At 60.7% G+C, this 13384-nt stretch overlaps 1 protein-coding gene across 26 annotated transcripts in view; it reads left to right on the top strand.

Moving 5' to 3' along the window:
• TSNARE1 (t-SNARE domain containing 1) overlaps positions 1 to 10978 on the top strand; it is a 141594-nt gene extending 130616 nt beyond the window's left edge. For 14 of the 26 annotated variants that reach the window (XM_063669147.1, XM_054498345.2, XM_063669145.1 and 11 more), the window contains one exon: positions 8719 to 10978. In XM_063669147.1, the coding sequence (XP_063525217.1) occupies positions 8719 to 9323 (605 nt within the window). In that variant the 3' untranslated portion in view covers positions 9324 to 10978. Of the gene's footprint in view, positions 1 to 19; positions 231 to 884; positions 5006 to 5025; positions 5109 to 8718 lie in introns of those variants that run through there. The other 12 variants (XM_063669156.1, XM_063669153.1, XM_063669158.1 and 9 more) reach the window with 5 other exon arrangements.
• The last annotated feature ends 2406 nt before the right edge of the window (positions 10979 to 13384 follow it).

Genomic DNA, 13384 nt, shown 5'->3' with positions numbered 1-13384 from the left:
GGCCCATCTCTTCTTTTAGATGGGGAAACCAAGGATCAGGGCCAGGGAGGGTTCTGCCTGTCTCGGGAGTGGAAGGGCTGTGGCTCACGCCTGGAGTCCCAGCTCAGGGTCCTCCCGGCATTGCCAAGCATTGTGCCGCCAAGGGGCTCGACCATAGACGCCACCTCAAGCCATGCCCACCGGGTGTCCAGATGGGACGCTGGGGCCTAGTTCCACGTCACTGTAGAGAGGTGAGCGCTACCATGGGGAGGGGGTCACAAGGTGCCTACTGGGACCAGTGCCTGGTGAGGGGCAGAGACGAGGGCAGAGCTCCCCGATGCGCAGCAGCAGCGGGTGCAGCCCAGGGTGCCCTGGTGCCCTGCAAGGTCCCCATCTTGGCCTCTGCCATTCCCGCCTGATGTCGTGTGGCCAGGAGGCCTGTTTGGCCCTGGGCCTCGGCCTGGCCTTCCTCTCCACGGGCAGCTCTCCCCTTCCAAATGCAGTCCAGCGGTGAGCACAGCTGTCCTTAGCAGCCAGGTCTTCCAAACCAGTGGGTCCCAGCAGGGAGAAGGCCCTACTTTTCTATGCAGGGCAGCAGGGCCCGGCTGGCCCCAGGGTCTGAAGACAGGGGTGTCTGGGAAGAAGGAGGGCTTCCCTGCACTCTCCCCCAGCCCCAGAGCCCCAGGGTACAGCTACCATGAGAAGGCAAGGCCAGCCAGCAGGCGGGAGGAGCCTCAGCCCATATGCACCTCCAGCCGGCTGCCCCTTGCCTCAGCTCCCAGGGAGCAGGAGGTGACCTGTCCATTCATGGTTCACTGTCGAGGAGTTTAGGCAGAGCCAGGGAGGAGCCTGGGCCCCAGCTTGACTCTTCCCCACCCAACGCTGTGCCTCACTCTGGCCTGCAGTGGCCTCCCCCTCCTTCTGCAGGCCCTTCCCTCTGGGCCCACTTGGAAGCCCCACGCACGGTGCTATCCGGTGACTCTCAGCCTGTCAGGCACGCTGTGCCCCTTTCCGAGCCCATGGGCCTACTCCAGGGACCACCGGAAGCCAGGCGTTTCTGTCCGGCTGGGCCTCATCTGCAGCCCGCAGCTGCCCCTGGCTCCAAGGGTGACGCTGGCTCTGAGGGTGACGCTGGCTCCGTGCCGCCTCCTGCCGCCTCCGTGCCTCCTCCTACGGCACCTCCTCTCCTCCTCAAGACACCGCGCCAGGAGCTCCTTCGCCGTCCTCCACGTCTGGTGGCCCACCTTTCGAAACAGAGCCCCGCTGGACCCTCCCCTTCCTGGGAGCTGCTGGAAGGACTTTGGGGCGAAGCCCCGGAAGCAGGACCAGCTCCTTCTTGAGGCCACAGAGTGGACAGAGGGACTCAGCCTCACAGGACAGGCAGGGGCTGGCCTCAAACGCCCCCAGTGGCGGCCATGGCAGAACTTGGAGTGCTGGGGCATCCTCAGCTGCTCCTGCTCACGGCGGTGCATGAGGCTGGGACCCATGGGCAGAGTGGGCCGGGCTGTTTGGGAGACGCCCGTAGACCCAGCCAACCCTGTGGCTGGGCTTGGGCAAGGGGCCTGGGCTGTGGGCCTTGGGCGATGGGCCCGGGCACTAGGCCTTGTGATGGGGCTTGGGGGATGGGCCTGGTCAGTGGGCCTTGTGATGGGGTGGGGCCGGAGGAGGACCTGGGTCCTCTCAGGCGTGTGCAGGCCAGGGGTGGCTGGATCCACCCCCAGGGAGGCCACATTGTCTCCTGCAGGGCAGGTTTTTGCAGCCCAGGGTTCTATGGGCAGAGGCAGACCTGGTTTGGGGGTGCTTCATGGCAAGGGTGGACATGTGGTGTGGGGCTGAGAAGGAAGGGGCTGGCAGGGGTGGCACTGGTGTGGCCCAGGTGCTTAGTCCTTTTCTGCAAGTCCCCAGCCCTGGAGGCTGCAGGAACTCAGGTTTGCTCACCCTGTGGTTCCCTGTCCTAGACTGAGACCCAGCCTCGACTTCTGTGACCCCTGGTGGATCAGCCACTCCAGGTCCACAGGCCGCTGGGCTCACCTGCATCACGGGAGTCTTTGGTGCCTGTGAGCTGCTCCGAGTGGCCTGCCCTGCTGCTGACGGCAACTGACATGTTGAATTCCCGAGCGAGAGTGCTTGGGACAGGGCCGGACTTCCCCTCGTGGGCTCTGAGGCAGGGAGTAGGGAAGTGGCTGCGAAGCCTGAGGACAGGGTGGGGGCATCCCAGCTGCAGGCCCAGGTGCCCTGAGCCGGCCATGCTTTCCGCTCTGCAGCAGCACTGCCTGGGGTTTGGGCAGGGCCAGGCCTGCAGGGCTGATCACGGCTATGGGGCTGGGGGCAGCAATTTGACCCAGTGCATGGGGGTCTCACAGGGGTCCCTGTGCCCTGAGGCCACTGGGCAGGCAGTTTCCTTTGAGGTGTGTGTGCTGCTCTGCGAGTGTCTGGGGAGGGCAGTCCCAAAGGCTGCTCTCCTTGGCCCCTGGAGGCCTCTGGCCTAGTGCTTGGGTATCCCTTGGACTCCTGGAGTCAGGGGATCTGCAAGGGGCCCCCATGGAGCACTCTTTGTGTTGGGAGGGGCAGGTGCCCAGGGCCTGTGGCTCTGCAGGGCTCACCTCACAGACCAGGGGTCTCCAAGACCTGGCAAAGCCACTGGGCCCAGGGCTGATGGCTGTTGAGGTATTGGAGTGTCGCTCAGTACCACAGGACCCACGCACCGAACCTGTCCTCACCCCACAAGCAACACGGGGCCGCACAGCACCAGGAGCAGCCCCCCTTCCCCTTGTGCATCTCTGTGCACCGCCCCGGGGCAGGACATGGCATGCCCACCTGGCAGCCTGGGCGCTGAGGGAGATGTTGCTGGCTGCGAAGCTGGGCAGTGGTTGTGTGATGTGTCTTGAATGTGGGCAGTGCCATGCTGGCTAAGAATGCCCGTGGGACCGCCCTGCGTCTGTGGCCCGTGCATGCAGCCCTGGAGCAGCAGGACATCAGTCCCCATTCTGAGGGTGGGCCACCAGGTCACACGCTACGATCAGAGTCCCCAGGGCCAGGGCTCGGCGTAGAGCAGGATTGGGCACCGGCTGAGTCCAAGGGTGGGGTCCAGGGCTTGGCTGAGGCTGGGTGTGGTCACGGGGCAGAGAAAGTGTCCAGCCAGGGCACATGGCCTGTCCAGCACCACCTGTGTTAGCCCAGACCACCGTGGCCTTCCTGTCTCTGCTGGCAAATTCTCTCCACTGTCCACATTCACCTCTCAGCAACAGAAGCGAGGCTAGGCTGTTACCACTGCAGGTGTAAGGTGGCTCCTTTGCACGTGAGCGGGGCATTGCCGGGGGCCAGGCTAGCGCCTCCTCCCTGGCAGGCTGGTCCCTCCTGGGTGGCAGTTGTTGGGGGATCCGTCACATTTCTGGCCCCATCTTCCTTCCCTCTCCTCCTTCATTGGCTGAGAGGGTCATGACCCTAATGTGGCAGGACATAGAGAGCCAAGTTCATTTGGGGGTGTCTGCAAGTGAGCAAAGGGGTGCTGTGCTCCAGGAGCAGCCCAGGCCGTCACCCATACCCGCTGTCTCTGGGCTTTGGCTCCTTGTGCAGGAGCCTGGCTCTCCCCTCCCTGGCTGGGGCAGGAGCCCCCATATGCGGCGATCAGGGTGTGTCTGCGAGTGCCTGCGGCCCTGGGCTGGGGGCGAGGGTGGGGTGGAGCCAGTGACCAAGGGTCCAAGGATCCCTGTGAGGCCTGGGTGGGGGCTTCTGAAGGCAGGGCTCATGGGTTCCACCTCCTGCCCAGGGGGCTTGCAGAGATGGGGCCACAGTTCCCTGATGAGAGTAGGGAGTCCCTGCTGGGACGGCGGGGAGTGGCCTTGTCTTTCTGAGGACCCTCCTCCCTCAGAGCCAGTCCTGCCAGGCCGGAGGTGATGCTGTACCTGGCAGCAGTCCCTGTGGTTGTAATGGCCTCTCTATCCCAGGCCTTAAGACCCCTGAGGCTCAAGTCAGCTCAGGCCTGTGCCTGGGTAGGCACTGCAGGTGCACAGTTTGTTTAGATGTTCCTGGCTCCCAAGCTCTTATCCAGTTGCCTAATTGGAGGCAGGCCTTGCAAGGAACCTCACTCCGGGAAGAAGGCTTGCCCGTGCTCGTGTTTGCATCTGGCTCGGTTGCGGACCCAGGCTGTGCCTGCGCTCCTGGTGCCCAGGTGGCATGTGTCCTTCCCTTGGGTGGAAGAGAATGCTGAGCACCAGGGACCGCCCAGGTTGAGCACCTGCGTTCAGGCTCTGCTCCTGCTGGGGGTGACACCTTCACCGCTCACTGCCGCGAGCCCACAGCCAGTCCCGCATTCCTTGTGGGGCGAGGACAGCTTAGGTGTGTGTAGCACCTGGTACTGCCATTTTGCTGCTGGTGGGGCGGTGTGGAATCTTCCGGATCGCTGGGGCTGCCCCGGGCCTGGTCTGGGCCTCCCGTGGGCCCTGCTGATGTGGCTGCCCCGGGCGGCACTGCTGCAGCCACCGAGCCCGGCTTTGCCCAGGTACCGTCTCCCGTGATCCCCACACGGTGGCACAACTTTCTGATCAGCCCCCTGTGCTGAGTCGAGGGCCAGCGCGTGTGGCAAACCAGAGCCCTGTGCTTGCAGACCCGGTCTCCATCAGCCGCGTCACAACTCCACAGACGTTAAGGCAGAGGCTCTGCCCCTTCAGAGGGGGCCGTGGCCACAGAGTGGAGGGGCTGGCCCAGACAAGGTCATGACAGAGCAGGACTTGACCCCAGCCCTGACCTCCGCCTGCCACTCCCAGCCTTTCCTGAGTGGACTCTTCCTGCCCCACCCGGTGTGGGCACTGAGGAGTCCCCTTCCCTGGGCCACCTCCAGGCCTCCGTTCTAATGTCATTGCTGCCCACTGCCAACACCACGCGGAGCCCTCGGCACGTCTGGCAGCCCAGCGCCCATCCCTGCAGCCTGTGCTCCTCTGGAGGCCCTGGGCTCAGGCTCCCCTGGGCTCGCCTTTGGGGGGTGTCCTCAGGGCAGGGGCGGCCGGGCCTCCATCTGTAATTGCCTTCTGTTGTCTTGATTTGCAGATAGTATTGAAGCCAGCCTTGAGGCTGCATCCTCGCATGCGGAGGCAGCCCGCCAGCTCCTGGCTGGAGCCAGCCGGCACCAAGTAAGTCCGTGTGAGGGCCACAGTGCCCGGCCGGCCCGGCCTCCGTCCTCTATCCTCCAACCCTCCCTCCGTCTGTCTGGAGGGGCCCAGGCCCTGCCCTGTGCCTGGGAGGGGCATGCCCACAGGCCTCCTCTGAACCAGTCTCTGCCCATGCCCTGGGGGCTCTGGGAGTGGCGGGGTTGCGGCAGCAGTAGTCCGCGTGGTGCCCACAGCGGTCTGCACCGTCTCCTCTCTTGTGTGTACCATGCCACCCTCTCCCATGGATCCTGGGCGCAGCCGAGGGGAGGCCCTTGGGGCCCTCCCGCTCCACCTCCCATGCCAGATGCTGACATGCGGCTCGGTGTCCATCCTGGGGTTGGGGGACTGTGGAGGGGACTTTGTGGTTGGGGCAGGTCAGTGGCTCAGAGGGAACAAGAAAGCTCAGGCCTTTATTTTCTTGAAGTGGGACTTGGAGCTGCCTTGAGGACCAGCCACTCACTGGGCCTTGTTGCTGACTTGTGGTCAACACAGGAGGACCTGACAGGTCAGGCTGGCTAGAGACTGTGGCCCAGCTGAGATGGAGGCCCAGCCACCGTCTTCCCCTCACCGGCTCTGTCCCCATCGTGGCCTGGTGCTCCCCACTGGCCCTGACAGGCAGAGATGACCAAAGCCTGTTCCTCAAGGAGTCCCAGGGGCCAGGCAGGCTGGACATTGGTCCAGCAGGGTGAGGGTGGCACGGGCCACCGTGGGAGCGCAGACGAAGCCCCTGGGCCAGCTGGGGCCTGGAGAGCACACATTCTTGACGGCGGAGCAGGGACAGTACTGGCAGACGAGATGGTGCAGTGGGTATGAGGTCGGGGTCCGGGAGCAGCCACACGAGCCCAGGACATCACAGGCAGGTGTGACGAGAGAGGAGCCACATCCCCAGGACGCTGGGATATCACGGCTGTGCCTACAGAGGGTCCTCAGTTGCCTCAGGGGTGCAAGAGGAAAAGGGGGCCGCAGCTGGAACCACGCAGGGGCCTGACTGGGTGGAGAATGAGGGGAAAGGCCAGGGCCACCTTGAGCTTCCCCAGTGGGACCCAGCCCGGCACCCCCACCAGGGGAATGTGTGGTAACGGAGAGGCTGAGCCCACTTTGGGCCTCCCCGTTTCTGTCAGGGGCCATCAGACTCAGAGGGTCGGGGTCACCAAGGGTCGGCCCCTGTTGACAGCTGGTGAATGTCAGGCTGGGAGACAAGACCTGGGAGAGGCCGTGCCAAGGTTATCTGCAGGATGGGGTCAGAGGCAGGGCTGGGGCTGGGTCTCCTGGCACCAGCTCTGGGCTGTTTGACCTCGGCCCTTGGCCCGGCACCTCTAGTCGCTGAGGGCAGCTAGGCCCAGCGGCCTCCAGGAGGCAGAAGGTGGAGGCTCTGGTGACAGGCAAGGTGGACTCGCTGGAAACTCAGGGCCACACCACGCAGAAGGCCTTGTTTCAAGAGGAAAGCAGCCAGCCAGCAAGATGACCCCTCCTGAGCACCCTGGGATCACCTGGTCAGAAGCAGCGCTGATGCCTGGGACAGCAGGAGGACGATGGGACAGTGAGGAAGAGGAGGAGGAGGAGAAGGAGGAGGAGGAAAGGAGGGCGGTGGCAACTGGGCCAGCCACCTGTGCCATGGATGCCGTGCCGCGTTCCCAGTGAGCCTGTGGGCCCAGTCCTGGCAGAGCAGGCACCCCCCCACACACTGCAGAGGAGGTGGGCAGGGCTCAGGCCCAGGAGGCGGCTGTGAAGTCACCTCTGCGTAGGCTGTCCTGCTCCTGCTCCCAAGGGGGCCCGCCAGGGAGTATCAGGGAGGGACGAGGTGTCTGTGAAGTCGCCTCTGCGTGGAATGTCCTGCTCCCGCCTGCAAGGTTCCCTCCCCACGGTGTGTCAGGAGGGACCAGGCGTCTGTGAAGTCGCCTCTGCGTGGAATGTCCTGCTCCCGTCTGCAAGGGGCCCTCCCCATGGTGTGTCAGGAGGGACCAGGCGTCTGTGAAGTCGCCTCTGCGTGGAATGTCCTGCTCCCGCCTGCAAGGGGCCTCCCCACGGTGTGTCAGGGAGGGACATTTGTTCACCCATTCTCCACACCCAGGGAACTGGAAGGGTCAGAGATCCCAAACCTAGAGACTGTGAAGCCAGGCCTTTAATTTGCAGACTGGGAATTTGAGGCCTGCAGAAGAGAAGGTGTTGTCTAGGGTCACACAGCTATTGAGACCAAGCAGAGCTGGTCTTGGAGCCCACGTCTGCTGCATCTCAGGTTCAGGCCTCTTTCCCTGTTGCCCTAGGGAAGCTTGACCCCCTTGTCTTCCTGGGGACATTCACTTAAGTGGATGGGTGCCTGATGGACAAGGCCATGGCCAGAAGGATGATTGGAAGAACAGATGCATGTGTGGATGGATGGAAGGAGGAAGGTGTAGACGGGTGGGTGGATGGAAGGAGGAAGGTGTAGACAGGCGGGTGGATGGAAGGAGGAAGGTGTAGACGGGTGGGTGGATGGAAGGAGGAAGGTGTAGACAGGCGGGTGGATGGAAGGAGGAAGGTGTAGACGGGTGGGTGGATGGAAGGAGGAAGGTGTAGACGGGTGGGTGGATGGAAGGAGGAAGGTGTAGACGGGTGGGTGGATGGAAGGAGGAAGGTGTAGACGGGTGGGTGGATGGAAGGAGGAAGGTGTAGACAGGCGGGTGGATGGAAGGAGGAAGGTGTAGACAGGCGGGTGGATGGAAGGAGGAAGGTGTAGACAGGCGACTGGATGGAAAGAGGAAGGTGTAGACGGGTGGGTGGATGGAAGGAGGAAGGTGTAGACAGGCGAGTGGATGGAAGGAGGAAGGTGTAGACAGGCGGGTGGATGGAAGGAGGAAGGTGTAGACGGGTGGGTGGATGGAAGGAGGAAGGTGTAGACGGGTGGGTGGATGGAAGGAGGAAGTTGTAGATAGGCGGGTGGCTGGGTGGAAGGAGGAAGGTGTAGATAGGCGGGTGGCTGGGTGGAAGGAGGAAGGTGTAGACGGGCAGGTGGCTGGGTGGATGGGAGGAGGAAGGTGTAGACGGGTGGGTGGATGGGTAGATGGAAGGAAGAAGGTGCAGATGGGTGGGTGGCCGGGTGGATGGACAGACAGCATGGATAAATGGGTGAGTAGATGGATGGATGGATGAATAGAAGGAAGAGGAGATTGGAAGGGGATAGTTGGACAGTGATGAACAGACAGGTGGACAGATAGATGAGTGGACGAGGTGGGCGTGTCTATGTGGAGGAATAGACACGTGGGTAGCAGGATGGCGGGTAGACCGGAGGGCAGGCGGACGAGCGGACAGAGCACAGGGGAGTCGGTGGGAGGATGAATACAAGTGGTGCTGTGACGAGTGGGTACGCAGGCTTTGCACTTGGACAGGCTGTGGCTTCAGTCCCAGCACTAGTAGAGTGAATGTGCCCACCTCTCTGGGTCTGTTTCCTCATCTCTCAAACGGGTGCAACTCCCACTGCAGACAGAGCATTGTGAGACCCAAACAGCTCCAGGTGCAGAGGCCTCACATGGGCACTCTCCCTGCACCCCGCTCAACCCCCAGATCACTGGGTTTTGGATGTGCAGGCTGACATTTCCCTGTCTCCCTCTGTTAGCTGATGAGGAGGACGAGACCCCCAGCTGCTTGTGGCTGCCCCTGAGGACCCTGGAAGGGCCCAGCCCGCCTGAACCTGACCCCCTGGACTTACGAGGAGTCTTCCACGCACCCACCTCCTCACCCTCCCCACCTGCTTCCCCAGCCTCCACCCCACCAGCAACCACACTCATGGGGGCCTTCCAGCCTTCCCCGCCCTCTTCGGCGCCAGCACCTCCCTTGCCCTCCAGGAGGACCCCAGTGGCAGCATCTGAAACGTCCGCATTTGAGCAGCGGCTGCTGGACTCCCACCGGCAGCAGGGCACCCTGCTGTCCTCCTGGGCCCAGCAGCAGAGCACACTCATGGCCCAGCAGAACCTGCTGCTGCAGCGGCTGGCCGAGCAGAGCCAGCGTCTGGCCGATGGCGTGGAGGCCCTCAACCGGACCCTCGAGAGGCTGGTGGAAGCACGCCCTACCCGAGAAGCCTCACCCTCACTCCAGGATGGTGGTCCTGCCGGTGGAGTGGCCCAGGGGCCTGCTGGAGGCTCCCAGGACAGCCCCCAGGGCGCCCACTCGGGGCTCGAGGTCTTCTCAGGGATGATCTTGAAGGTAGAGGAGGAGATATAGGGCTGGTCGGGGGTGCTGGCAGAGCCAAAGGGCAGGAGCAGGGCCTCTAGTCTTTCCCCTGCTGAGTCCAGGCAGGGTAGAGGTGGCAGTGACTGGGTGTCCAGGGCACCGGGACAACTCGAGTCCAGGAGACCAGAAGGATGAGAGGATGTGGGCTGTCTGCCTGTGATGCCGCGTCCTTGCCATTGCCTGTGGAGTGTGGTGACCTGCAGGGAAAGACTGCGGAGAGCCGACCTGTGGGGCTCAGTGGACCAGGTCTACTCAGGGATGATGCTGTTGGAGGCTCCAACGCCATGTGGCAGCGGCTGTGAAGTCTGCAGCCCAGCGCCCCTGGAGGCAGGGGAGGTGGGGAAGATGCACCGAAGGGCCCCCTGCTCACCAGAGCTCTGGAAATGGTGGCTCGGCCAGGCCCTAAAAAGGTCCCAAGTGTGATCTGGCGTGACTCCTGAAAGCCCCTGTCCCCTTCGTGGGCGTGTACACTCGGAGGGCAGGGCTTCTGTGCCCTACGTAGTTCTGGCCCAGAGGAACCACATCCCATAAGCCTGGAATAATTTCTTTCCAATTTTCTATCTATGTTATAAATACATACATACATATATATATATATATATATATATATATATATATATATATATATATATATGCCTGTATATTACTTGGTACTGTATGGGGCTGGGATGACATTTTGTACCTGTAGATTTTTCTTGCAAAAAGTATTTTTTTACATAAGCATAAAATAACAAAGCAGGCAGCAGTGCGGCTGCTGACGAGCATGTGAGTTGGAGCCCGCTTCTCCGGCCTGGCGGGCGCTGCTGCTTTCAGCCTCCCTGCGGGGGCCCGGGCACTTGCCTGTGTCTTCAGGTCCTTCTTCCTCCATTACCTCCTTTGACTCTTGGGAGATCCCTTGGCGGGGCTGCCCCATCTCCAATCCCTGTGCGGCAGGGCACAGTCTGCAGCCTCCCAGCCTGGGCAGCCGTCGGGAGCGAGCAGGAGCGGCAGGTGGGACCAGCCCGGGCCTTGGCTGGTCTGGGGCCTCTGCCTGGCTCCCATGGCCCAAAGCCTGTCCCAGGAGCAAGATGCTGGCTGACTGGCCTGAGTGGGAGGCATGCTGGTCCCAGCAGCTTCCGGGGAAGCTCCGGCACAGCCGAGAGGCAAGACTACAGTGTCCCTGAGAGCAGGGAGAGGGGCCTTTTCCTCGTTTTGTGTTTTCCCCTGGAGCCAGCAGTGTGTCAGTAACTCTTGTCTGTGAAAGAACCTGAGGTGTAGCCACATGTCCAGCTGCCTTCTGCGCACACCTGGCCTCCCTCCAGGCTACCCCCTCTGTGGGTGCCCATGGTGCTGCTGTTGGTTCTGGGCGGGGCCTCCACTCTGATGGTTCCACCCCGGGAAAGCTGGCCTTCCATCCTGCAAAACTAGGTGATCTCAGTCCCACCACCTCCAGGAAGCCTCTGTAGATCTTCATTCTGGGTTCTTGTCCATTAAAAATACCCACCATTGGCTGGGCACAGTGGCTCATACCTGTAATCACAGCACTTTGGGAGGCTGAGGCAGGAAGATCACTTGAGGCCAGGAGTTCGAGACCAGCCTAGACAACATAGCAAAACTTTGCTTCTACAAAAAAATAAAGCTCAATAAATAAAGATACCCAGCATGGCTGACTGGCCTCGTATGGCCATGTGTGTTTTCTGTCTTGCGTTAGTCTTAACCTGGACACAGCCTCTACTCTGGCCCTGGCTGAGCCCCAACCTTCACCCCACACTGTCCTGACTGCAGTTGCACGTTGAACCTTGACCCTGGTCACACACTGAGCCCTGATCCTGGTCCCGCACTATGTCCTGACCCCAGTTACACATGGAGCATTGATCCTGGTCACTGACTTAGCCCTGATCCTGGTGACAGACTTGGCTCTGATTCTGATCACACACTGAGCCTGATCCTAGTTACACACTAAGCTCTGGCCCCAGCCCTGACCCTGGTCAGTCCAGGCATCTTCTGGGAGTATCTTCTGGGCTGAGCCCTTACTAAGTGCTGAGGATACAGAAACAACCAAGGCAGACTTGAGGCCTCTCCTTCCAGAGCTTAGTGTGTGCTACAGAAAACGTATACTAAGCAAGTCAATACATATTTGATGAAAGTTATTTTGTGTATCAGTTAAAAATCGGTGTAACTGCATTTGGGAGGAAACAGAGAATAGAGTGTCTTAGAGTAGATAGGTGTCATGGCCCCTGCGTCACGGACATTGATGACCTGGAGCTGGCAAGGCAGGGCCACAGTCCTCAGAGGTCCAGGTGTCTTCCTGCTCCCTTCTCTGCCATGGTCCTCATGGCCCAGGATGGCTGCAGGCCTCCCCCCCATCACACTCGTGTTCCAGGTAGCAGGGTGTAGGGAAGGAATGGAGGAAGGTCACACACACTCCCTTGAAGGAGATCTCTGCCTGCATCTCAGCCCACTGACTGGGAGTTAGTCAGATGCCCACATTTTGTTGTGTTAGAAGCTGGAAAACGTAGCTGCAGCCCCAAATCGGGATTTTGTTACTGAGACGGAAGGGACTGGATGCTGCGATAGGCAGCATGCAATCTGCCAAGCTGGGGCATTGACAGAGCTGGGATTACACAGCCTAGAGTGTCAGGGGCTTCCCTGCAGGACGGACAGCAGAGGCCTCCAAGGCAATTTGGCAGTAATCACTGCAGCCAGTGAGGGGCAGGAAGAGCCAGAAGTACCCCAGGCAGAGAAGACCAAGGGCCAAGCTAGGAGAGCCTGCTCCACCTCTGCATTCTGGCTGAGGAGCAGGACTCGAGAACTTAGGTGCAGAATGGGCAAGTCCTGGTCCATGTGCCTCCACAGTGCACATGTGCCCTTTGCACTCTAGGACAGTTTCCTGAGAGCTGCTCAGATGCCGAGAGGCCAGGCAGGAGCATGGCCAGGACAGCAGATGGCTGTCCACGAAGCTCCATCATCCAGCGGGGGCATAGAATGGCAGGTGGCACGCAGGGAGGGCAGAGGCTATGCCTGGCCATGAAGGCAAGGGCGTTTCTGGATGAAAGGAGGGTCCAGGAGTGTCGCCCTGGGACCTGGGCCTGGAAACCCCTTCTCTTGGATGTGGGCCAGGGGTGGCCTGAGGTTCGCCAGGAAGGACACTGTGGTCTTGGCTTCACTAGGAGCCCATCAGGATCAGAGCTTTTGAGGAAGGAATGCTCTTAGCAAGCGTGTGAGAGAGGCAGCCAGGAAGACCTTGAGGTTGCTGACCTATCCTGGATGGGATTTCAGTGGGATTCATATCCACACTGCTCACCTCGGACGCTGTGCTTCTTGCATTCCATCCCCCAGGCAGCCCAGATGTTTACCAGGAGAGATTAGGAGGATGGTGGGTCTGTGATGAGAAATGGGATGTGGCATTCTGTGGCAGAGCTTGCCTGCAGGGCCTTCCAAGGCGTGTTTTAGAAAAGAGGCCGGGGGGAGTGGCGGGGATGGTTCCTCTCAGAGCTAGAGAGCCCGGGTCCCCTCACCAGGTCCCCCCATTTTACAGACAGACTGAGAGCCCAGGGTGGTGTTGGAGGGGTGGTGTTGAAGCTGCAGGGTCATATCCAGGTTCACAGAGAGTTCTAGAGGCAGGCTTTGAACCAGGTGTCTGGATTCCAAGTTCATGCCCCTTCCCTACGCAGTGCTGCATTCCCGGTGAGTGAGGACGGTTTTCATGTGCCTCATCCATCTGGCTCAAATGAGCACAGCCAGCTTGCCTACCCTAGAGGATCTCAGGAAACAAGGGAGGTTCTTGTCCTGAGCCCAAATAAGCACGAGGTCTACCTGTGGATCCTGGATCCAAGCAGAAGTTTCTGGAGAAAAGATCCCCTAGTCAGGCCTTTGGGATACCCACAGAATAAGAGAATCTTTTGGGCCTCCAGTTGGAAATCACTTAGTCTGTAATGGGGCAAGCCGTTGGGGGAAAACCAGGAGGAATAACCAACAAAAGCAAAAATATCAAGTTTAGACCCCAAAGGACTTCAGCTGTTGGAATTAATCAGACACATAATATGATTTATGTGAAATATTTTTTAAAATAA

Source organism: Pongo pygmaeus, chromosome 7 (genome assembly GCF_028885625.2).
Source record: "Pongo pygmaeus isolate AG05252 chromosome 7, NHGRI_mPonPyg2-v2.0_pri, whole genome shotgun sequence".
In the NCBI taxonomy this organism is placed as follows: domain Eukaryota; kingdom Metazoa; phylum Chordata; class Mammalia; order Primates; family Hominidae; genus Pongo; species Pongo pygmaeus.
The sequence above is the reverse complement of the archived record's forward strand: the minus strand, read 5'-3'. Positions and strand labels throughout refer to the sequence as shown.